The 26230-nt window shown below is 34.0% G+C and overlaps 1 protein-coding gene across 1 annotated transcript in view; it reads right to left on the bottom strand.

Annotated features, from left to right (window-relative positions):
* LOC149067620 (nose resistant to fluoxetine protein 6-like) overlaps positions 1 to 18084 on the bottom strand; it is a 29423-nt gene extending 11339 nt beyond the window's left edge. The window contains exons 1-7 of the mRNA XM_089252468.1: positions 17323 to 18084; positions 6246 to 6478; positions 3935 to 4049; positions 2709 to 2796; positions 2519 to 2610; positions 2227 to 2397; positions 2012 to 2105 (exon numbers count right to left, since the gene is read on the bottom strand). Coding sequence (XP_089108594.1) covers positions 2012 to 2105; positions 2227 to 2397; positions 2519 to 2610; positions 2709 to 2796; positions 3935 to 4049; positions 6246 to 6478; positions 17323 to 17806 — 1277 coding nt within the window. The 5' untranslated portion in view covers positions 17807 to 18084. The remainder of the gene's footprint in view (positions 1 to 2011; positions 2106 to 2226; positions 2398 to 2518; positions 2611 to 2708; positions 2797 to 3934; positions 4050 to 6245; positions 6479 to 17322) is intronic.
* Between the last annotated feature and the right edge of the window lie 8146 nt (positions 18085 to 26230).

The following is a 26230-nucleotide window of genomic DNA, read 5'->3' as shown; positions in this document are numbered from 1 at the left end:
ATGAGACCAAGCATTCTATTCGATTTTTTGACAACCGCTGAACAATGTTCAGAAAACTTAAGTCGCTCGTCAATGAGAATTCCCAAATCGGTGACTCTAGTTGCATCCGGGATAGTGACACCATTCAACTCGTAAGAGAACCGTGGGTTGTTCGAACCAAAATGAGCGACCATGCACTTATCTACGCTAAACGTCATGCTCCATTCATTTGCCCATGCTGCAATCTTGTTTAAGTTGGTCTGGAGCAACTCCCTATCGCTTTCATTCCCGATTACCCCCATTAGCTTCACATCATCTGCGAATTTGCTAGTAATTCCATCGATACCCTGATCGAGTTTATCGATAAAAAGTGAAAAAAGTATGGGGCCAAGGACACTTCCCTGAGGAACTCCACTTGTGACGTCTGTCCAACCAGAGAATTCCCCGTTCACCATAACTCGTTGCGACCTATCTCTTAACCACGATTCTATCCAATTCAGCAAGTTGCCCCCTATTCCAATCTCGTGTAAACGCTTCAAGAGTTTGCCATGTTGGACCCGATCGAATGCCTTCTGGAAATCAAGGTAAACAACGTCGACATTTTTGCTCTTACCCAAAGCCTTAGTCACGTAATCATAGAAGCAAAGGAGGTTAGTTACACATGACTTCCCCTTCCTGAACCCATGCTGATTATCCGACAATACATTATTCTCGTCTATCCACTTCACAAACTGCCTTTTGATGATAATTTCCAAAATTTTCGAGAGGGAGCTCGTCAAACTCACTGGACGATAATTAGACACCACTTCTCTACTACCCTTCTTAAATATCGGAACAACGTTAGCCAGTTTCCAATCTCTCGGGACGATACCCTCAGCAACACTACTCCTGTATATCTGTGCGACTGGCCCCAACAATTCATTAGCACCTTCCCTGAGAACCCTGGGATAGATATCATCTGGTCCTGGTGCTTTGCTTGCACATACATTTCTTAGAAGATTTAGGACCTCCACGTCTTCCACTTGAATATCGTTGAGCGTTTTATTACCCCATGCAACACCCGTATAACGAATATCATTATCTCCATTAAAAACCGACGCGAAAAAGTCATTGAAAGCACTACACATGCCTACATTGCTCTCTACTTTTGAGCCTCCTATCGAGAGGGGGCCAACTGTCCCCTTACATCCATTATTGACGTATCGAAAAAATGATTTTGGGTCAGAGCCAATGTTATCTGCCAACCTAGATTCAACTTGCTTTTTACTATCCCTTATCGCTTTCTTCAACAGTCTTCTTTTATCAGTAAACAATGATAGGTCACCTCGTCCACTTTTATACTCTCTGAATGCTCTTTTCTTTTCAAGATAAAGGTTCCGCACGCTATCCGTGAACCATAGAGGGTGTGATGTACAAACACGCTTTTTTCGAACAAAGGGTATGACGTCGTGCAAAACAGAGGACAGCTTCGTACTAAATTCTTCCCATTGACTTACCACCCCTACTGAATCCAACCGGTCTTTGAAAACTTCCGCTAACCTTCTTCGCAAAACATCAAAGTTAGTTCTCCGAAAACAAGGAACCAATCTTTTGTTATCAACCTTACCCGAGGAAAAGTTACAGTGAAATCTGACGATACGATGATCACTGGAAGAAAACTCTTCCCCCACCGAAACATGTTCAACTAGATCCTCAGAACTAGTAAGAAATAGATAGAGAATTTATAAGCAATAAATAATAATTTATTCTGAGAAGAAAGTATAGATTTATGCATTGTTGAAGTTAAAATGTAAGTTAGTACCTCTATCAATGGTCATATTGTTCTGTATATCATCAGACATGACCATCTTTTCCTTCCCACGTACCTTAAGTTATCTGCCGTTAAGCCATAAAACTTACCTGGATTCACAGGGATTCATACGGAAAAACTACGAGATCCTGTCTTTTCCGGAGCAATATATATTAAACAATAGAAAGGAAAAATCATAGTATATAAATACAAATAATTTTTAAAGTAGAAATTCTTACCCACCCGAGAACAAAGAAGCAATCGACAATGATCCAAGCATTTATTATTGCTCCAAAAGTGATTTCATCTAAAGCTGATTGAGCATTCTTCATTCGAGCTGTGAATTCAATGAAAGCATTGGATGTTTTAGTTCTCGTACAGATTTAGAACACATTAAGTGCATAATCATAATTTCATCTGCTGTATATGATCAAATTTTATTTACATGATGTACTCACAAAATGATTGCACGTGTCCAAATCCATACGTATGGACAAGTATCACCCACGTCATACAGAGAACACGCACACCATTAAGGACGCCGAAATTTTCTTTGGATACGTGAATTTTGAATATTTTCTTGAGATTTTTCTTTAGCGAGAATGAATGAACGGTATCATACCACCACTCTGTAAAAAAATAGGAAATTGGTACCATGTGCTGTCACAGTGTTCAATAATACCGTATCAAATTAGGCTTCAGTTCCTTGTGAGTTTAGGATTTCCTCACATTCAAAGGGGAATCCCATACCTTTAAGTTCCGTATTTGCTATTTCTTTCCGCTCTGTAGTTTCCAAATATGTACCAACGATTATGAAGAAAATTAAAGCACCAATGACCATCCTGGAAAAAAAGGGTTGGTATTAATAAATAATTTTTCTCCGATGTAACAACATGAAACAATTTAGATATTCCACCGAAGAAGTTCTTTTTCTACTTACATGACGATTATTTGCAGTAACGAAACACTCAAAGGCTCTTTAATTTCACAGCTTCTGACCTTTACATCAAGAGGCAAGTCTCGCATTGCTAAAAAGTTACCAGAAACAGAATACAAAAAGTTATAATAATAATTATAAGTGCACAATGTATAGTTCACTAAGAGCATAAATGAACTCAGAAATTTCGAGCGATTCCATCCGTTTTTTATAGGTAAAGGGGTGATAAGGCCGTATTTCACTATAAAAGTTTTATAAAAATTGTTTTATAGCACTTGAAAATTGCGCACACATAATTACGTAAACAATTGCACGTACGCAATGTGCAATTTGCAACATTGCGTACGTGCCAAAGACCAATCATCTTTGTCTTCAACAAAGACAACTTATTAGCAACCTTGGTGAATTCTCCTGCATTTCTACCGTAGAATAATGTGATTGCATCATTACTCTATGGTTTGCCCCTATTTAGAGAACAGTGCCCTCTTTTTCCCAAAATTCAATCAGTACTGTATTTTTCCATCTTTAACCGAAATTGAATCTGGTTTTAGGATAACTATACAAAGTTGATATACAGTATAATAACTAAGAACTAAGATGGATAACTCCCTGATCCTCAAGAAACAAGTCCTTCAGAGAGGAAATCCCCTCATGGAGATGAATGGATGAAATTATTTTTCAGGCTACAATTGTGCATAATTAAATTATTATCATCATTCAGTGCGATATACCACATGTGGCATTGAAAAATATAGTCAGAGAATCCATAAAATAGATTTAGATGGATTGAATATAAATGATGGTTCGATGCTAAATTTGTGTCCCCTTATTCATTTTCATCGCCTCATACGTTTCCAATCTGGAATTTGTCGTTTGGAAACTATATTTATGGCAGGTTTCTCCATCTCTCTCTTCTCATATTTGAACGACGACGAGGCAAGGAAAAAAATACAACAAAAACTTACTTTGAGATTTGCATGTCACCGATGTTTGATACATGACGTAAGAAGTTCGACCACGAAACTGAGTTCAGAAATATTTTTTGTGATGATATAAATATATTTTTACAGATGATGTATAGAGTTTTTACATTCGTTTTATGAAATGTAGCCATGGACAAAAATAATCTTCGTATTGCACTTTCATGTAAGTATTAGTTCAATAAAATCAGCCCCCCAGGAGATATATATATTTATTTATTAATATAGTCTTAAAAGGGTAATACTCACTCAGTTTTGCGATTTCTTTTACGTCATTCATATTACACTTAGATGGAATGCACAGGCCTAAACGAAGGACCATCAAATAAAACATGTTTGCATTCTTCGAAAAATCGACTAAAACCTGTAACGTGAGAAATCGTGAGTTAGTTTACTGTTATAGTGTAAAATCGGCAAATACCGGGTGGTTATAAAATAACTTTTCCCTATAAACGAGCTCAAAGGCATGCATTACTTATGAAAATGAAATTTCATATGTACTATAGTTATTTTAGACTATGTGCTCAATGATCGTGTCAATGGCATTAACAAAGTACTCGTGGTCGCAGTTGCAGTAGACTAAATTCGAAAATATCAAAAGCGCGACCTCAACATCGTGTATTAATATTATTCTTTCTTATCTTAATGGCATCAGCAATGTTTAAAACCTATAGAAACATTGGAATTTTTATTTTACTTTGAAATGCAATCGTACAGGCGTTTTCCTTAAGAACATTAAAGAAAACGGGTTTGACCGACATATCAGGTAAGACTGAAAATGCAATATGTCATCACATATAAAAGGCTCCCCAATAGATTCTTCTTCGTTACAGATATTGCTTTTTGGTTTCTTGATGTCATTCTTATCTGTTTTGTCATCTAAACCCTTGTTCTTTAATGTTGTCTTGCGTGATTGTGCTTCGAAGTAAAGCTATAATTCCAGCGTTTATATATGTTTTAAACAGTGCTGACGACATTGCGAAAAAATAATAGAATTGTGCTTTCTGAATGTTGACGTGAACACGTCTGGTAATACGCACATCTGAAAATACTGGATACATCTTCAAAAAGTTGCGTAACGAAAAGCTTTTACCCTTCATATCTTGACGGTACTTCAAAGTACCAGGTTAGATAATTTTTTTTTAACTAACTGTTTCAAAAACATTGGTTGTTTTTGTCTTTAATTAGAACTAAAATGACCTGCAAAATAATTTACATGATAACTATTTATTATAATCATTACATTCATACTTTTATTTTAATATTTATTGTAATTTTCTTCTTATTCTACTTTTCACAATGTCGGATATAAAGGGTTAAACGCTCATATCTCAAGAAGTAAAAACAAAAATCTATGAGCGTTTTTTGGTGTTTGCGTGCAAATCTTGTTGAGACAAATCAAATGATACGCCACTGGTATTAATAACTCTTCCGGTCTGGGTACCAGGCTTTCTGCATTTTCCGCGACGAAATCTTTTTACGCTATGTATCGGGAATTGCACAACGTAAATAGAAGTCAATGATTTTGCACAGTGGTTCTCAACCTGGGATCATATGGTCCTTGCGGTACTGGAATATTCTAAGACAGTGGTTCTCAAACTTTGAAAGCCCGTGGCCCGGTTTATTTATTTTTTGTGAGCGGAAGGCCCGGTCATTCACACGACTAATGGGTAATAAATGGTTAAAAATGAAAAGGTGAACACTCACGGCCCGGTTTGACTGATGCCATGGCCCAGTACCGGCCCGGCGGTTGAGAAACACTGTTCTAAGGGGGCCACATGATGGTGGAAATCATATGATAGGGTAGCCCTGACAAGTGGAGAGGGGGTGGGCACAGAGATCTGTGAAGAAATAAAGTTTTCAAATGTAATATAGTGGGAAAAAAATGTGACAACTTTCAGAATCCAGCCGAGCTGTTCATAGAACCAGGGCCATCTTAACAAATGGAGCCATGTGAGCATTTCCCAGGACCTGATGTCCGTAGGGAGCCTGCATGCTGAGATCTGGTACTATACTTTCCATTCCAGGTGTAAGTATGTAAATATGTCTATTGTTTTTTCCAGCTAATTATGGGACCTCCAGAAACATCGCGTTTCCCGGGGACCCATGATGTTGAGACGGCCGTGCATAAGACTGTCACAAGAGGGAAGCTCACTGAACTCTAGCCCAGAGTAAGTGCGTACCTGGGAAAATGTGTCGGAAGAGATGATTTATATAAGAGTATTTTTATTAAGACTACTTCTATAACCATGTGGCTTTTCTTAACTGACACGACTTTTTGGGCACTTACATCATAATAATTATGAATGAAATTTCATTTATATACGGCCTCTTGTAGCTCATTTATAGAGGAAGGTATTTTATTATCATCCTCCATTTTTAAAAATGTAGAGAGTAAATGTTGTAATTTATACGCTCAACCTCACTTGAATACAGACTACGCAGCTAGCCGAGCGCATCAAACAAACGAAGTGAGTGCAATAATGGTGACATCCATTCTTGAATGAAAGTTCAATTTGAACACGGTGGAAGTATCCTAAACATACACGACCATACTTACCGAATCAGGTTGGGAAAATCCCGTGAAATTCAACACTACTGTCTTGAATTGTACCCTATGTGGCGGAGGGGGCATAAGAGGTTTCGCTTCCACAACGCAATACTTGCCTCTGAAATCGACTGTCTTTTTGTCATTTCCAACTTTAGTAATTGCTAGACATTCGTCATATTCTCCAAAATCAGTTAGAGTGCCATCCAATATACCAGACGGAATCTTGGCACTGGCATCAACCACTGGAATTGGAAACAAAACGTTGAAAAGAAATTGATTAAAAAGTTTCCACCATTTAAAAACCTTCAGCATTAGCAACATAAATACGGCACATTATACTTACGAGTTCAATTTGTTCAAAAAGCCGCGTTTACAAATTCTCGAAGCGGGTTTAAAAAACCCCGCTTCGAGAATTTTCACCAATGACTGCTCTCCATTTCTTTCCTTAGGCCGGTATTTCACTATAAAAGTTTGATAAAATCCCTTTTATAAAACTTGAAAAATCTAACCAATAAGGTTATTGGCTACATTCTAGAAAATGCAACCTGTGACCTTATTGGCTGCATTTTTCAAGTTTTATAAAAGGACTTTTATCAAACTTTTACAGTGTAATACCGGCCTTACGAAGGAAAAAAGTCGTCAAGCGGGTTCTAGAACTCCCAAAGCTACCACAATATTGCACATGTAAACGGAACTAAAAAGTCACTCGTATCGCAAAGCGAATTTTTACGTTTGAAATAATATTTTCAATTCTTTCCACATTTCAACAATGTTATTTCTTTTATAAAAATCAATTTATGTGGGGTACAGTACATAGTACTTTATGCAGTATGAAAGTAATTTTGTTTGCAAGACAAAATACAGAGAACACTACAGTACGACAATCACTTTTGGCTTGAACTTGTTAAGCTATAGTGTGTCGAATGAGCTTTTTTCGTACATTTCAAGCTAGTAAATAGAATATTTTCTCACAAGTTTTGAAGCATCTTAAGCAAATAAGTTTTGTTCGTAACTTCGTGTCGAGGCACTCGTAACTGAAGCTGATCTACTGTAGATCTCCACCATTTTAATTAATTAATTGTAACGAACAAAAATAAGTGCATTTGAACGTTATGAGAAAGTAGTTTCTTTCAAAAACCTTCAACGACGCAAGTGCAGATTCTTTACGATCCAAGGAGATGAGAGCGACTTAATGAGCGCAAACACCATACTGTTGTCACGCGTTCCTTATTATGTGGGACAGAGCCATTATTTTTTCATCTTTTAATGTCAGGCTGTTAAGTGTGAAATGATCCCTCCAACGGCGAACGACGCATCTGCATGTATCGAAAATTGAGATCCTAATTATAGTTTTCATGTAAAAAGACATTGAATTAACAAAACGATTTAAAAAATGAGCATGTTTCAATGCAACAATGCTTATTCGTTATAGAAAAATGTACAGGGTGATTCTTATAGAACCGCCCAATGAATTAGCTAATAATTCGTAGTTGATGCATGTGTAACCACTAAACATTAGGATATTAATTACTTGTCTTTGTAGAGTGGAATAGTCGAATAATTTGCGGATTGGTACAAACAGGGGGCAGCACATGCGGTGCTAAGTTCAAGGACACATAAGTCCCCAAGATCCTCAGACCTCAGATTTCTTTTTATCGGCAGCTTCTGGAAACAAGAGTGGACACTTGAACATTGAAGGCACGGACACACCCTCCTTCACATCTCAGAGAGGTATCGAAGCGTTTCTGAAAGGTGTGTGTATACCAGAATGTACACAAGCAAGCCTGATACTCACACATTACAAAACTTAAAGAATAACATTCCTGCTGCTATCAGGACAATCACCAAAGGCACACTGCAACATATCACTGAGAAGGTGACAAATCTTGTATTGAGAACTATAGACCTGTTGTTATTTTATCTTCGTTCGCCAAAATCTTCGAATCGATATCACACAAAAAAATTTTAATCAGATCAAGTCCTATATTTCCGCGAATCAACATGGTTTTGTCAACGGTAATCTAATGATAATTTAACTAACCTCCTGAGTCTTAATACCTGTATTATCGACGCCATACATAACAAACGACACCTGATATCATATATACTGATTTTTCAAAAGCTTCTAATCATATCGATCGTGGAATTCTTATTAGCAAAATTAGTAAAATCGGTTTTAACTCTGACTTAGTGAATAGGTTAATTTCCTACTTATCCAACAGAGTGTTGTACGTATCATATAAATCCAATTTAAGCCAAGGTTTTGTCGCTAGTTCTGGTGTACCTCAGGGATGTGTCCTAGGCCCGTTGTGTTATTTATCATTTTTGTCAATGATCTATCCGCACTTTTCAAAAAATTTGTCTATGCTTTGCTGATGATTTGAAGATTTTTAAAAGTATTGATTGTATTGATGTATGTTATTGCCTACGAAATGAGTTGTCTTTACTTCACAAATGGTGTTTACTTAATAGACTTAATCTCAATATTGATAAATGTTTTGTTCTTTCATTTACTCACAAAAAGAATCCAATGTTTTTACGTATAGCATTTATAATAGCCAATTGCTTAGAAGAACCTCTGCGACCGATTTGGGCGATATTTATAGAACCAATTTTAACTTTGCTGATCATATTAAAAATCTTTGTTCTGTGTCATATGAAAAACTTGGCTTGCTTAAAAGAATGTTGAGAGATTTCAGTGATAGTAATACTTTAATATCCCTTTTCAATACGCTTATAAGATCTAAACTGGAATAAGCTTCAATTACCTGGAAGAACCCATTTCAAGCTTTCCATATTATCAGTCTTGAAATTATTCAAAACAATTTTCTAAGGTTTTTGTATTTCAAAAAACATGGTCCTGATAACAATATTCTATCTGCCACTCATATACGAAACAGTTTCAATGGTATTAGTTTACAAAAACGCAGAGATTACTATTTTTTTCAAGAAACTGTTGACTAACCAAATTGATTGCATACCCATTCTTAACGAAATCTGTTTTAATATTAAGTGCCACAATACTAGATCTATTTGCTTATTTGACGTCAAATCATTGAATACTAATATTGGTAATTACTGCGCTGTAAACAGATTTTCCGAATTTTATAATGAGCTTCCTCGATATCTGGATATTTTTCATTCGTCTGTTACCGACTTTAGAAGATTTTTGCTGTGATTGCGTTGTATATATCCTTGTATAGAATTTTTGTATTTTTTGTTGCTTTTTATCTGTCTTTTGTGTACTTTATCATGTAGTCGTATTTTGTATTCTGTGCTAATTTGTATTTTTACTGCAAGCTGTAATTGGGTTTAAACCTGTAGCTTTGAATTTTAAATAAATAAATAAAATGTGAAATATCGAGTGGCTACGTGCCTAAACAAAAGGCAACTATTTCTAACACCTGCTCCAATCACAATGAATGGCTCTCGAACATACAGTACACATTCTCAAGTCCGTTATATCAAGCCCATAATTATATGTACAATATAGTTTGTTATGTACTTCATTTTGTGCGGCCGGTTCTATATGAATCATCCTGTCATTGTCCACTGTCCAACACCCATAACTCTACATGAGTTGCAAAGAAAACATTCATCGGATTAATGTGCAACGGGATATCAGAAAATGGTATAATTGTATGAGTAAAATGGTATTTCCTGTTGTAGACAGTCCAGAAACTTCAGACGGTCATCTTATGCCATGAGCCGAAAGAACCTTCGTTAAACGCCGCTATAACGTGAGGGTTTTAATGTTAAAATATTTCTCTATATGCGATCTATTGTTGAAAATTCCAACACATGAAGTACTAAGCTGATACCGTACTTTGCTTTAAATGTACGGTCTAAAACTAATCGCGTGATCACTCTTTTCAATCAATTCAATTTAGTTCAATAAATTTGTTCAAAGAAAACTGCACGTGTAAGAAAAAGACAAAAACTAAAAAAAACAAACTCAAAGCTTTTTTTTTTTTTCCTTTTTATATTTGTTGTAGAAAACACATAAGTTTCCTCGTTCTGCCGGAAGAAAGATTTAGGTTAATAGAATTATTCAGGAAGCATCTAGTCACATTCGAACTAGTCGAACAACTATATGGTCTGGTCTCCTGTTGATGTATGATTGAATGCGAGTATTATGAGAAAATTTCTTTCTCCGGCAGGCTAAATGCTTTTCAAATACGTAGGAAAAAAAAAAAACGAAATTATGATCGCATTTTGCATCGAACGCGTGATCAGAGCCATTACATTGTTAGAGCAGGGGTCTTCAACACATATCCTACGAGCCACATTTGGCCCTCGGAGCTTTCCGTGGTGGCCCAATGATGAATTCTAGAAAATGGTTGAAAACGTTGGAAAAACGATTAATTCTAGAATTGATGAAAGAAATAATTCTAGAATAAATGAAATCGTTCCAGAACCGGCGAATATTTAAAATTGGTAATAATTATAGAATTTCCGAAACAAATAATTATAGAATTTTTTAAACGAATAATTATAGAATTTTTTAAACGAATAATTATAGAATTTTTTAAACGAATAATTATGGAATTTTCTAAACAAATAATTATAGAATTTTGGAGACAAATAATTGTAGAATTTTCGAAACAAATAATTATAGAATTTTCGAAACAAATAATTATAGAATTTTCGAAACAAATAATTATAGAATTTTCGAAACAAATAATTATAGAATTTTCGAAACAAATAATTATAGAATTTTCGAAACAAATAATTTCAAAATTAGTGAAAAAAATAACTTATAAAGCAATAAGAGAAAAATACTTGTACTTTCGTAATTTCTGATGAAAATTATTTCACAATCAACAAGAAAGAAATTGCATAATTATTGGAAGAGAGATTCCAAGATATATATCGAGAAGGAAAATAATTTTAGAATTATCGATATAAATAACTAAATAATCATTTAAAGTGATTTCAGATTAAAATTAATCTCAGAATTAATTTATTAAATCAGTAATTAATCAAAAACCCTTCAGAATTAGTGAAAAAAATTATTTCAGATATTTAATCGAAATTGATAATTAATAAAAGAAATCATTTAAGAACGAATAAAAGTCTTCAATTATTTTTGTCCCTGATTAACTGGGGTCCCATTTGTCCCTTATATTAAGATGTCACTGAATTAAATGATTTGGTGGGTGTCAGGCTTCATGGGAAGTTTACATTTAACCCGCCGAGTCTGAAAAGTTGAAGAGCCCTGGTTTAGAGGGTTACACAAATATAGTAACTAGAGCCCGGATTATATGCCCTTGGAAACTGGGAAAATATGCACTAAAAACAAGGAAATATGCACTAAAAAAGCTGAAATATGCACTAAAAAATGTTGAAATATGCACTAAAAATGCTGAAATATACTGTACATTCAGAAAACGCTGAATATCCACTGAAAAATACTGTGATATAACATAAAATGTGTGAGAAAAATGAAAACAAATCCATCTATATATGTATCATATGCTGAAGTGTGACACGAAACTAAAAATATAAGCATAAATATGCATTCGAAAGTGTAGAAAAATGAAAAAAAATCATGGCAATTGTGAAAATATGAATTAAAAAGAAAAACAAATTGTGCATAAAATAAAAAATATGCTTTGAAAATTTTTCAATGTGTCCTAAAGGGCATGTATACGTTTACTGAAAAATAAACGTGAAATATGACAAAAAATATGTATTTAAAAATGCTGAAGTTTCCCTAAAAATGAAAAAAAATATCCATATTAAAAGCACTGAAGTATGGCCTAACCTACGAAAGAAGAAAAATATGCAGTAAAGCTAAGATATATGCTCGAAAAATGAACACACGTGCCTTTAGAAGTGCAAAAATATGCATTTGAAAGTGCAAAAATACGCATTTGAAAATGCATAAAAATATCAATTTAAAAATTCCTAAAAATATCAATTTAAAAATGCCTAAAAATATCAATTTAAAAATGCCTAAAAATATCAATTTGAAAATGCCTAAAAATATCAATTTAAAAATGCTTAAAAATATCAATTTAAAAATGCCTAAAAATATCAATTTAAAAATGCCTAAAAATATCAATTTAAAAATGCCTAAAAATATCAATTTGAAAATGCCTAAAAATATCAATTTAAAAATGCTTAAAAATATGCCCTAAAAATGAATAATAGTGAATAACGACATATTTTCTTGAAAAAATTGAAGAAAAATTGATGAAATTCGAAGAATAAAAAGTTAAAAGTAATCTCTCTCTTGAAAATTTGATCTAAAATTTTGGTGATTTTATGCATTTATATGCACTAACTATAAAAAGTGATAGTATAAGAGCAATTACACATGCACATATGCATTCGTATATAATCCGGGCTGTAATATAATCACACTTTTGTTTTTCAAGAGGATTTAAAAAAAGTGATTATGATTTTTCAGGGCATCGAGAACTACTTTTCAAGCTTGTGATTGGCTGTAAGAGAGTATTTCATTGAGTAAGAGTATTTAGCGAAGAAACTGACTGTTGTCTCGGAATCTCAATAAAAGCGATGTACGGGATAAAATTTACACCCAATTTGAATTCGAAGGTTTTAATGAGAGGCATGCGAGAGGACGTGGGTTCGATTCCCCGTGGAGGCTGTTGAATTTCATTTCCCGAATTCATTTTCGCATCAGCCAGCCTTTAAAACCTTCGTATGAATAGCGGAGAAAGAAATAATTTTCAGACAAATTTAATTTTATAAAAATAAATTTCTCCATTCTAGTTACTAAATAAATTCATTTGAAGTGGTCTCTCGACTTACGAGTTATCAAAGTTACGAGCTAAAAAGTTTTCAACTTGCGAGCGAATTTTCGATTTAAGGTGACTTTAAGGGAGTTGATACTTCTGACATGGTGAAAAACTATGCTCTAATTGAAATATCATTGAAAATGCTATTTAATCATTGATTTATTTCAATTTTTTCGCACATGTTTTTGATTGTATGTGCTATCCTATGCTTATATGAAGTTTTACATATTTTGGATACTTGGTTTTTTGTGAAATTAAAAAAAATGCATTAAAAACAGCTTGCGCGCATGATCAAATACCATGACATCAATGAAATTGAATAAAAATTGATTCAAAATGAAAGAAACTTCAGTTCGTGAAATGGAGCAGAAATTCGAGATTTCACTGAACAAATCTCATTTAAAATTGTATTTTAAATTTAAAAATTTCGTACTCTCACTGAACAGTTTCCTTTATTTTGAATCTATATTTTTATTCAATTATATTGATGTTATGGTATTTTATCATGTGCGCAAGATGTTTTTAATGTATTTTTTTGAAAATTTGTAAAAAAAATTTAAGTATCTAAGACATGTAAAACTTTATACCAGCATAAGGTAGCACATACAACCAAAAGTATGTGTAAAAAATTTTAAATAAATCAAAGTTAAATTGTATTTTTAATGATATTTCTATTAGAGCATAGTTTTCCATCATGTTAAAGGTATCAATTTCCTTAAACGTACGAGAAAAGTCACCGTCATGTGAAAGCTCGTTCACTTTCAACACGTGGCCGAAACACACTACACTGACGTTGCGTGATTTCACGTCATGTCAAAGACGTTGTGAATTCTGATTCAAGAAAATTCTGTGACGTGGGAATACACACTACTCGTCACGTCAGCGATAGGGTGAGTCATTATCACTCATAGTTAGAAAAACTGGTCGCAGATGGCAGCACTTAACAAGCATTACACAGAAACAAACTTCACGTCAAGTTTCATTACATGTACATGCACATTCCAGTATGTACCGATTCGTTAGAGGTTCTGTATTGGAATATGGACGAGGTGCATGTGTGGTTTAGTAGTAATAGTAGCACCGTGACTGATACCGAAATTACTGCTCCATGTATGGCCGACTCGGATGACGAAAATACAGCAGAAAATGCTCCAGAGGAATCAGAAAAAAGTAACAGTGAAAAATGCTATAAAAACGTTGTGTCATTTCCTTGGGCAAACTGATAAGATAGGGCCCGAATTGAACAAAAAGAATCGAACGCATTTTAGTGTATTTGCATATAGTGTAATTGAACATTGATTGTGTAACTTGACCAATAATTTCATTACTATGTAGTAAAATATAGTACGGTATTTTTTAGTCCTTATCAATCGAATTTTTCACCATTTTTGGCGTATTTTTTCTTTCTTACTGAAAAAAACTCTATTTCTCGAAAACTCTCTATTTCGAAATTTTTTTCGGTCCCGGCAGTTTCGAGATAGAGAGATTTGACTATTACTATAATTAGTTCTGAATTTTCATCAATTCTCTAGAATTATTTCTTTCATAAATTCTCGAATTATTTCTATCATTAGTTTTAAATTTTCATCAATTGCGGAATTAATTAATTTCATTAATTCTTAATTTTCATCGAAACTGAAATTTTGTTTCTTTAATTCCGAATTATCATCGATTCTGGAATTTCTCTCTTTAACCAATTATGGAATTATTTTCATAATATACCTATATAATATATATATAATATATAATTCATCAATTCTGGAATTATTTCCTTCACTGGTTCTGAATTTTCATCACTAGTCCCCGGAACTATTTCTTTTGTTAGTTCTAAATTTTCATCGGGTGCTCTTGGAATTATTTCTTTAAATTACTTTTAATTCATCAATTCTAAAACTTGATTAGTTTCACGGGAATTGTTTCTTTCATTAGTTTAAAATTTTCAGCGTTAAATTTTCATCATTTTTTATGATAATTTATATTCAATTGTGTGTTTAAATTTTTTTGTATGGATATTTCTCAGCATTCCTGTATATTCTGAAATAATAGATACGATTCCCCTCCCCACAAAATATATAAAATCAGGGCAAGGGAAAGAAGTCCTAAACAATTTTAGTGCACCGAAATTATTAAGACGCACCTAGCCCCACTATTATTTTTGCACCGGCCCGCGTTGGGTAAGGGCGGCCCTGGTCCGCGGCGATGGTACATGTGGTCCGCAGGCAGACATAATTTTAATTCTAACTAAATGAAATTTTTATGTATATATATATTGATATTAGTTATATTCTTATCGGTTCAAATAAAAGTTAGACCTTCATACTTAGAATAACCGAAGAAAATACTGGAAATCGCAATATTAAATATGAAGTAAATTGTAACCAAAAAAATTCAATTTTATGACAAATTTGCTAAAATTGCCGAAAATTCTGGAAATAAAGGACTGAAGCAAATCACAGTAAAATAAAATGTAATTCATGAAAAAAAAAAACATTCATCATCAATGGGGACCACTTTCATTACTGGAAATTGATCTGAAATAAGGCAAAATACGGAACAGTGCCAATTATCACCAAAAAAAACGTTTCCGTAAGTCGGCAAAATCACCAATTGTTACTGAAGTCACTGACAATTATGAATCACTGGAAAAAGTGAAGGACTACTGGGGACCTAAGGACTTGCAGGGAATCGAAATGTAGTTCACAGAAAAAACGTTGAACATAAAATAACTGATGTAAGATCTGAGAGGAGTATTTATGATTTTAGTCATAATTATATCACGGTATAATTTGTATGTTATGAAAGTTATTTAACTAAACCATTAACTAACCATTTTAACTAAAGATTACACAAATTCGAATAAACTTCGTTGAAACAAAACGAGACAATTGTATGAAATCCGAACGGACAAAATCACAGGAATGCCCCGTAAAATACGGGACGCATTGTCACGCTACTCATGGTGTAAGTTAGAGGTCCGTCGAATTGTCTCACATATTTTACTGGTCCTTGGATTCGGAAAGGTTGAGTAACGCTGATATACAGTATTTTTCGAGAGGCAAAATTCGGCATCAAAAAGGTATACATAATTACAAAATTTACAAAAATGCTGAAATCCTTAATGAAAGAAATACTTATGAAATTATTTTTTTCAATAATTCTCTTTATAATTGATGAAGATTTATAACTAATGAAAAAATAGTTACAGAATTACTAAAAGAAATAATTGCAGAATTACTAAAAGAAATAATTGCAGAATTACTAAAAGAAATAATTGCAGAATTATTGAGAGTAATTTCAGAATTTTTTAAAGTTCATGAAAAAAATTTAGAATTGGCGAAAGAAATAATTTCACAGTTAGTGAACATTTATAATTAAAGAAAAATAATTTCAGAATTATCGAGACAAATTTCAGAATTAATCAAGGAAATGATAATTAAAGAAATCGGAATCGGTGAAAAGACGCATTTCAAATTAAATAAAATTCGAATTTGATAAAAAAAAATATAATTTCAATTTTTCAAATTTTTCTTGTGTGAAAACCCTTGTGAACCCTTTTTAATAACGCGGGAAATACCACAGTATGACTTTGTGTCCCACGGGATTCATGGAAAATTTTAATTTGGCCCGCAATGTGCCTGAATGGTTGTAGATCCATGTCTTATAGCATGCGAGTCCTAGAGTCCTACTTTTCAGACAAGAAACATAATTCAACACAAAAACAATTCTCGGGAAAGTATTGAAAACGAAATTAACATTTTTAAGTGTAGTATATCTGTGTGTATGTTACTGTCAAACCGCCAATTCGTGACGTCTCCGGCCACTTTGTGAATTGGCTAAGAGTTTTGGCCAAAGTACGAATTGCAGAAATGATTCGGACTTCGGCGGCCATTTCGCGTAGCCATTTTTGCCATAATTATCATAACATAATTTATATAATGAAAACGCTGTGTATTCGCAACTTCAGTAAATATTATTAATTCAAATAAGTATCGTTGAAAAAACAGGACAAATGTTTTAAAAAAATCGGAACAACTGAAACTTTTGTCCCGTAATACGGGACAAAAGTGGTCCGTCACTTTGTTTCCGACATTTTACTAGTCCTTATTTTCAGAAAGGTTGAGAAACACTGCTCTAGGGTCAACGGTTCGCCAGTAAAATGCGGCGCGTGCTGGTAGCTATGCACCCTGTATATAATTTACCAATATCAAATTTCAACGATGTAAAAACCAAAGGCAAAGAAAATTTTCATTATGACTGATATGATCTTGGTAAGGATCGAAGCAGGAACGTATTTTAACAACATATAAACAAGTACTCACTTCTAAATGCCCAAGCTTTGAGACCACGAATACCCATGATGATCGACATGAGGCTTTTAGAACATTCTGGAGATACTTTAATGTCCATGCCGAGCCGCAAAAACTGCGGCAAGGCTTTCTTCATGTGCTTTTCGATGGTTTTTCTGATTGAAGTCTGGAATTCTTTCCATTTGTTATGAACAACATCCGGATCAGATAAATTCAGTTTGATTGTTCCTGGATTTACAGTCATTTCCGTGGTCAAGGTTTGCGCCATTGTCGTCTTTGGAAGGCGATTTCTTCTCTCTGATCGTCTTGATGGTTTTGCTGTTGACATTGTAATGGATGATGCCGTTACCGTTTGATTAATAATATTCGTTGAAGAAGTTGAAACTGTTAGAATAGATGATGAATTCAGATTCTGCGTTGTTTCGGCAGATGCTATACCGTGAAGATAGACACTTACAAAAACGAACAATAATAAATATGTTTTGTTGTATTTCATTTTCACTGCTTTCTAATGAAAATTCTCAATTTCTCAAATTTTCAATTTCATGCAAGGATTTTAGCTTAAATAGCCATACTAGATATCGATCACACAAATATCTAAATTCTGTGATGGTTTAATTATATTCTACGTTTATTCTTCAGATTTACATTTTTACATTAAATTAGTTGAACGAAAAATCCAAGAGTTGTTATATTTTAATAAAATTTTGCTTTCAATGACGCCGGAGTGAACATTGGCCCTGTTGCACTACCGAAAGCAGGCCCTTAACTATTATCTACCGGTAGACATCTTGGCATTTTTAAACAGCTGATTTAGGTTACCGTTGATTTTCCGTTACTTTCGCCAACACTTTAAGAATAAGAGGCCAACTGGTCACGCGAAACGAATTTTTCCTTTCATTTCAGGTCACTCTTGGATGGAAAAGCCATTGTAGATAATGGTATACTCCAGATATGTATTTATTTAACGTCATTTTTCCTCCATTAGGACGCACGATCTAGGATAACAGTCTGAATCGTATAGGCTTCTTTTGGTAGAACTGAAATTGTAATACTTTTAAAGTTCAAATTTAAAGGGTTTTTTTTTAATCACTTGACCAGATGATTCTGCCAAAAAACAGTCGCTAAACAGCCAACATGCCACACCGAACGAGATATCGAACCCGGTAGCCCTCGAGGCTTGAGTATTGTAAAGATATCTTTCAGAATGTTGTGTCCATCCTTCTCTGGGCTAATGGCCTCCTGCCCTTGTTTTCGAGAGCGTGTTGCATGTTCTTCCGTCGATCGACCAGTTATATATACATGTTCTTTTCTTTTTTGTTGTTGATGCACAGTATTTTACAGGTGGTACTTTGATGACCCGAGGCTTTGGGTTCACGTGTATGTGGCTTCCATAGTTCCATGTCCATCCATAATTCTTTTTTCGTAACAACGGGTAGCACGCGCTTCACTTTTTACCAGGAAGAGAATTTTTGTTTTGTTTCCAGGCAAATGGCTATGAACATTATGCTGTGAACGTAAATGATTACCTATAAAGCCTAGATTATAGTGAAGAATAATTGCATTGTAATTAATTGACTACGAGCAATCTACTTGAGGGAGATTAAAAATGATACCACATCGTGGTAGGATATAGTTCGTTTAGATGTCACGATAATTTGAAGTTTATTTACGAACATATCGATGTTTTTAATAACGTGGCAAATAAATTCATGAGTCCACATGATTCGCGTATTATGTAAGCTGAGATCTCTATTCTTTTTAGTAAGGAAGTTTTCATTTTCAGAGACTTACGTAATTTTAGTAACATTTATTTTTGTGTTGATGCCTGCCTCAATGAATGGAGGCAGCAATTAAACACCGTAACTCAGTGGTTCCCAACATTTTTTAGGCCATGTCCCACAGATGCATTTCTGACCTCATGATGTCCCCCGTACTTTTGTCAAGGGGTACTCCCACCCCCCTGTGAAACTTCAGTTCCATAACAAAGTGTTTTTTTTTTAATGTAAGTACCATTCTTTTTTTGCTTTGCTTTCTTAAATTTTAAAAGACGAAGGTCTTTGCCCCCATCCATTTCTGTATACTGTTACTTAGTCAAAAGCAGTGGGTCTTAATCAGGGGTCCTGGGAGAGATTTCAGGGCTCCGTAAGTTTTGACGAGAAAACAATTAACCCATTGCGTTGGCATACGCTTTGACGGCCGGCGTCTGATTAAGAATAAGGACTTACTGGGCTGTTAGGCCGTGATTTGCTATTTCTTTATGACGTTTCGATCACAGCTGTAGTTAACGTCTTCAGAGGAGAAGTCGGGTACTACCGAGTGCCAACGACAACAAAGCAAGTGAAGCCGGAAAAGTTGATAAAAAGGGCACCTTGTTGGCACTTGGTAGTATTTGACTCACCTCTGAAGATGCCCGCCACAATTGCGGACGAAGCATTGGAAAAAAATAGACCACGGCCTAACATATAAGTCCTTATTCTCGATTAACTTATTGTTTTTACATTGTTATATACAGAATATTATTTTGTAAAGGAGTTCGTGGCCTTCATTTCATGGGCACAGGGGGTCCGTGGACTTTATGTTACTGGCACAAATTTTCCGCGCAACACAAAACATTAAGAACTCGAAGTCAAACTCATCCCACTAAAAGAGAAAAATAAAAGAAAGAAATCACATCAAGAGAAATCGTTTAATAATTAAAAATTTGGACTGATATAAAATGAAGGGAGTTTGGAAGGTTCCAAGCCTTCATAGAAAAACTCAAATTTCCCTCCTTGAAAATAAAATTGCCCCCTTGTGGGGCGTGTACCCTACGTTGGGAATCACCGCCGTAACTGAAGTCGATTTTCCGTGGTCTTGTTTGTTGTGCCATCTACTAAACATTGACGGCACTAAATACGATGAAGAGCCACTTAAGACTCCCAATGTTTCTATTCCGTTTTTGTGATCCATGGAAATTCTTTTCATTCCGTTTTTGCAATCCATGGAAATTCTTTTCATTCCGTTTTTGCAATCCATGGAAATTCTTTTCATTCCGTTTTTGCAATCCATGGAAATTCTTTTCATTCCGTTTTTGCAATCCATGGAAATTCTTTTCATTCCGTTTTTTGCCGCATTTCGTTGACATTTCTCAAGAAAAAATACTCTGGTCCCTTTTCTTTGATATGAGCAGATACCATAAAATTTTGTTTCCCAAAAGAAAATTCCGGTTTCTATACTAATGCGTTAAGGAAGGCAACAACCAATGGACCTGCAAATTCAGTGATATTTTCATCATGAGTTTTCAATCCAGAATTTTTCGCTATGAAACAAAATTCGATGACGATTTCCTTTATCTCTTAATTTTATTAGAAATATGATGAGACAAGAAAATCTCAAGAGTAATGAACGACAATAATTTACCAAAGAATGGAAATATTGGTAGACTTAAATAACACTTCATTCTAGAGTCATTAATCCTTATTATAGGGCGTGACAAACAAAACAAACAAAGAAATTTGTCACGGTGGTTCTCTTTCTTATATTAACCACTTCACGATCAAGGACGTAATATTGCGTCCAAACGCCAGTGGAATAAACTCAAAAATTTCTCTCTGTTTTCTTTCCTCTCTCCTCATCACCACGGAACTTTGTTGCAACCCTATGAAAAAAGTGGTTATTTTTACTTCCGTGATGAGGAGGTAAAAAGCTTCTACTCTAAGGTTAAATAGGTTCTACTATATACATGTACATAAGAGGGGAAAGAGAACAGGTAGGTGATGGTGAAAAGAGAAATATATCTATTCTCCTTATCTGTAAGTATTACAGATAAGAGACATAGTGTATAGCAATATACTGTTTTCCTTTCATTTGTTTTTTCCCTTACACTTTTGTACTTTTTTCCCCTCCTTTTTCTAACATGCCATTACGTTAGAACAAGATTATCATATTTATCGCCTATTCGTCGAAGTCGATTTTTCAACGGGAAGATTGGCTTGCATGCACACCTCGAACTTTGAAATCACAGAAAATGAATGTTTAGCCGACCCCCACTGTGCCGCCGGTGGAATTCGGACCCGGGTCCTCATGATGCAAGTGCGTCACTATGACAACACAACACGATCTCACAGCAGCAAAAACCACAGGATGACTTATCCATCATCTTTGAGCGAAGTATGACTATATCACTATACAGGCTCTCCCAAATTGTTTGCGCAGCGGATATCTCTCTAACCGTTGACTTTTGTAGCATACTTTCAATTACAAAAAGTTTTCGAATGACATGTGGTTACTTAAAACCTCAAAATTTGTTTCAGGGTTCATATACATGAAAAAATAAAGAAATTAACTTTTTATATTGTCCCCGTGTGCTCAAAAACCCAATTAGAATGTTGTTCCCATGTCTATCCTGATGCCGACAAAAAAAATTCCACGTTTCTATATTCACTGAAATATTCGAATTCGAAAAACAGAGTAAAGCTGGGGAAAAACAGCGTTAAATGCGGAAAACCGTTTTACCCCTGATCTCGCAACATGCTTAAAAACTTTTTTTTTCCTTCGGATAAAGAATTTGCTTAAAGCATTGCAACGATTCACAGGTTCCAAAGATGTGTAGTGATTAACGACGAAGGTACAGGAGGATGTGACAAAAGGAGGCTTGCAATCCACGTTCACATCTTTGTATGAACGATGGCAAAAATGCATAGTTGCATAGGGTAAAAAAAAAGACGGGTAGAAAAACATAGGGTAACAAAATATGTCCCGGAACTTTTTGAACATAGTGTAAGAGATGATACTGAGAGAAGCACATAGATATATCATTATGACTTGCTTCTTGTAGACAGTATGTACGGATCCTAGTAGTATAACTAATTTCTATAATATCGGCATTGTTTTTCTTTTTATAACTTACACTGACTTATGAAAGTAGAATATCTTGTGAAGAATTTTCGGTGAGCTATCAGAACCGACGCAAATTTATTTGTTTCTTTCATTTATTCAGTTCTTTATTTCATTGGTGAGCTGAAGTCATCTAAGTCCATAAACTCCGCGGAAAAAAATAGGAACTCGCATCAGTGGTGTTAGAATTGGGCCACCAGCATCACAGTATTTTGTATAATTGGTATATTTTTAAGAAAGTAAATCAAATGTTGGGTTTTTCTGAAAAATGTTTCTCCGTGTTCTTCAGGATTTAATATCCCGCTTTTTTTTTTTTGCCGCTGATTCTATCTGGTTTAGGACATGCATGCCATGCAGTTTTGTCGACCGTATTTGTAGAAGGATTTGTGCATCCTTCCTTGTTGAAAGGATGCACTAAAGAGTCGCTAGGATAATTGCTGGTATAAGGGATCCGAGCGATGAAGTTACGAGTAAATCCATTAGACATGTTCTTAGATGAACAAAGGTGAACAAATTTTCATGATCTTCAAATGGGTGGACAGGGTGGATCGTGAGCTATTTGTACGCAGCCGAACAGGTGCTAGGAAGTTCTTTGCTCCTACATTCATTCATTTATAGATTTTTTCATTTCTAGTTCGGATGAGAGATGGCAGCATCTTCCTCACTGATTCCCACTGCACCATTAGGATTCCTAACGCTTTTAGACCCTGGTGTAACCAATGTGTCGGTTGCTTTCTCTTCACTGTATAATTTTTCCTTTTGACCTCATGGAGAAAAGCCGTAACTTAAAAAATTGAGTAAGTCTCGAGTTAGAAATATGAACTTTGAAGGCTTTCATCGGAGGGCAGCACTCAAACTTGAACATTCAGGGGTTTTTAAGACGACTTCCAAGACAAAGTGCCTCCGGGAAAACGTGATTTATTACATAAAATTTAGCAATAAAATTCTGGAAAATATTGCATATGAAGATGAATATACCCTTCATCATCTTAGCTGAAAAAAATTGAACGAGGTGAATTATTACTTCACAAAAAATATGAATAAAAAAAACTGAAAATTTGAAAAAATAAAGATTTGCTGACATTAATGTTTTTAATGCGTTTTTTGAGTATCAAAAATGCAAGAACATTTTGAAAATTCCAAAAAATGAATACTCGGATCCGAAAGGGTTAATATTGTTATAATAGATTATTTATTAATTATAATAGCAATATTAACCCTTTCAGATCCGATTATATTAATAAATATATAATTTATTAATTATTTTTTTAGTTTAATCTGTGCCGTATATATATGAAAGCTAGATTTTTTTTTATACTTCCCCGTTCAACTATAATTTTTCATAGTTGAACTGCCTTGTTTTTGCTGATTTTTGAAATTTTACCAGAATGTGTAGAATTTGGAGATTTATTTTGAAACACCCCGTATATATATTCGAACAGTGAACACATACTTCGGGGGGTAAATATATATATATAAGAGTCCCCCTACTCTCTCCTCAAAGAGATAATCCGAAAAAGGTATTTACTTTATTTACTTCTTGTTTTTACATGCTTTGGTAGAATAAATTTTATCGTAATAATCTTTGATGATACTGAATTGTGCATAGTTAAAACAGTAAAATGAAAAAGATAATCCTGTACTCCTCAAAGATCTATGAAAAATTATTTTGTCATAATTAGGGTAACCAGATTCGGAAATTCCAAAATGAGGACGCACGCTTGTGACACCTTAGTAATATCTAACTTATCTCTGTTCACAAAAGATGGCGCTACTATACTACAAGGAACCCTATTACTTTTCCCCCCAACAGAATTATTATTGTTATTTTTTCGGCTTTTGACTTAGGGCTATCCGATTTCGAATCTTAGAAATGAAGATACATGTGCACCCTTGAAAACGTCACTCACATATTTTCACAAATGATGGTGACTCGGTACCTACAAAGAACGGTAACTGTTTTCCAAATGAAAAAAAAACAAGGACATATTTGATATGCAACAGTATTTTTTTTTGAGGCGTTTCATCTTAATGGAGGATAAGTATAGGCCTTTGTCTCCCCCAAAAAGTGTAAATATATGTGGAAGTAAACGGAATAAACACACACTGATAAACAGGTTTTTGTTTCACAGTGGAATTTATTTTCTTCACAGGAAAAAAAAAGGAATAATATTCCTGAACCCTGAAAATGAGGACAAAAAGGAGAAATTTCAAAAACGTATGAGGACGATCATAATGGTAACAAAAATGAGAACGATTAGTAACCTTAATCATAATACAAATACAAGGGCCACAACAGCCATATTGCCCAACGAGGTGGCTGAAAAAAGATGCTCATAACAAATAAGGATGTCAAATGTAACCAAAATACAGCAACCCAATATAGAAGCATATATCACAAAAGAAAGAACTGACAATAATATATAATACACTGCCCATAAAAAAGATTATGGTTTGTCTAAGTATGGATAGCTTTTCGATTTATCACACTATGTTTATCATACTTTTTTTTAAACGTATCAATTGTGTCAGAGTTCACGACCCCCGGAGGTAAGCTATTCCATTCATTAACGACCCTATTATATAAAACTCCCACAACCTAGAATTGCCCCTTAGCAATCGATACTGGTGTCCCCTTGTCGAAGCAGTTGATTAACGGCGAATTTATAAATCGTGGTTCATCCTATCCATTACCGTTGAAAATTTTCAATACTTCGATCATATCTCCCCGACATCTGCGTCCATCCAATGAAAATATCTGCTAAACTATTTTGGGGAGCCACTGATGATGTATATTGCTATCACTGCTTACTTGTAACATTACCACTGCATTTAATGCGGTTTATTATATATATATATAATATATATATATAATATATATATATATATATATATATTTTTTTTTTTTTTGCATTTCTACAGCATTTATTTTATTCTAGTCAAATGGTTATCCTCATATATAATAACCTATTCAAACTTTTAAGAAACATTTCAAGCAATATCTCATTCGTTCTGGAACTTGTAATTGTATAATTCAGCGTTTCTCAACCTATGAGACGATGGCGTAGGTGGTCCGCAAGAAGACTTGGTAATTTAATTCTAACTGAAAGAAAAATTATTCAACCATTGTGGTTAATTCGCCTATTAGTAATAACGACATGGAGTTATAATTAAAATTATACCTTTATGTTGCATGTAATAACGTATAAACATCTAACAAAATATCATGTAGTATTAATGATGTATGTAGGTTCACCATACATCATCAAGGAAAATGAAATCTTATATCCGGGATGTCTCTAAAATTTGCCAAAAAATGCAAGTCATTACCTCAAATGCAAATTGCTGATATTGCTGAAGTGTGAGGAAAATAAACGCTGCTACAAATCACAGTTAAAAAATGTGTACAAAAAAAATTATTTTTTTTATTTATATATTATTATATATATTATTATTATTATATATATTATTTTATTTATTATTTTTATATTTATTTATTTATTTTTCATTGAGAAAAATACGGTAACTGGAATCTCTTAAATGGAGTAAAATACGGGACATCGGAAATTGTCACCAAAAAACCGTGCCGAACGTAGACACAATCACCAATTGTTATTAAAATTGTGGGAAAAAAACGTTCAACTTGACAAATACGTGAGATGCATATTTATATTTTTTGCAATAATTATAATATAATTTATAAATAATGAAATTAACGTGTATTCACTACTTCAGTGAATATATATTACAAATTCAAATAAACTGGAGAAACGAGACAAATATGTATAAAAAAAACCGGTACAACCAAAATTACAGGAATGTCCCATAATACGGGACACAAGTAGTCCGTCAATTTGTTTCAGACATTTTAATGGTTCTTGGGTTCAGAAAGGTTGAGAAACGCTGGTATAATTTATTGGTTTTTTTTATTGAACTGTATTGATGAGATAAAATTAATTTTTTAGTAAAATTTTTTTACATAAAATTAGTTTGACAAACATACTTATTGATGAAACAACAGATAAAAAGATGGACGATTTTC

This window comes from Pholcus phalangioides, unplaced genomic scaffold (genome assembly GCF_987345545.1).
Source record: "Pholcus phalangioides strain wild (caught in Gottingen) unplaced genomic scaffold, Ppha-v1.0 ptg000029l_1, whole genome shotgun sequence".
Taxonomy (NCBI): domain Eukaryota; kingdom Metazoa; phylum Arthropoda; class Arachnida; order Araneae; family Pholcidae; genus Pholcus; species Pholcus phalangioides.
This window is presented reverse-complemented; position numbering and strand designations above follow the sequence as displayed.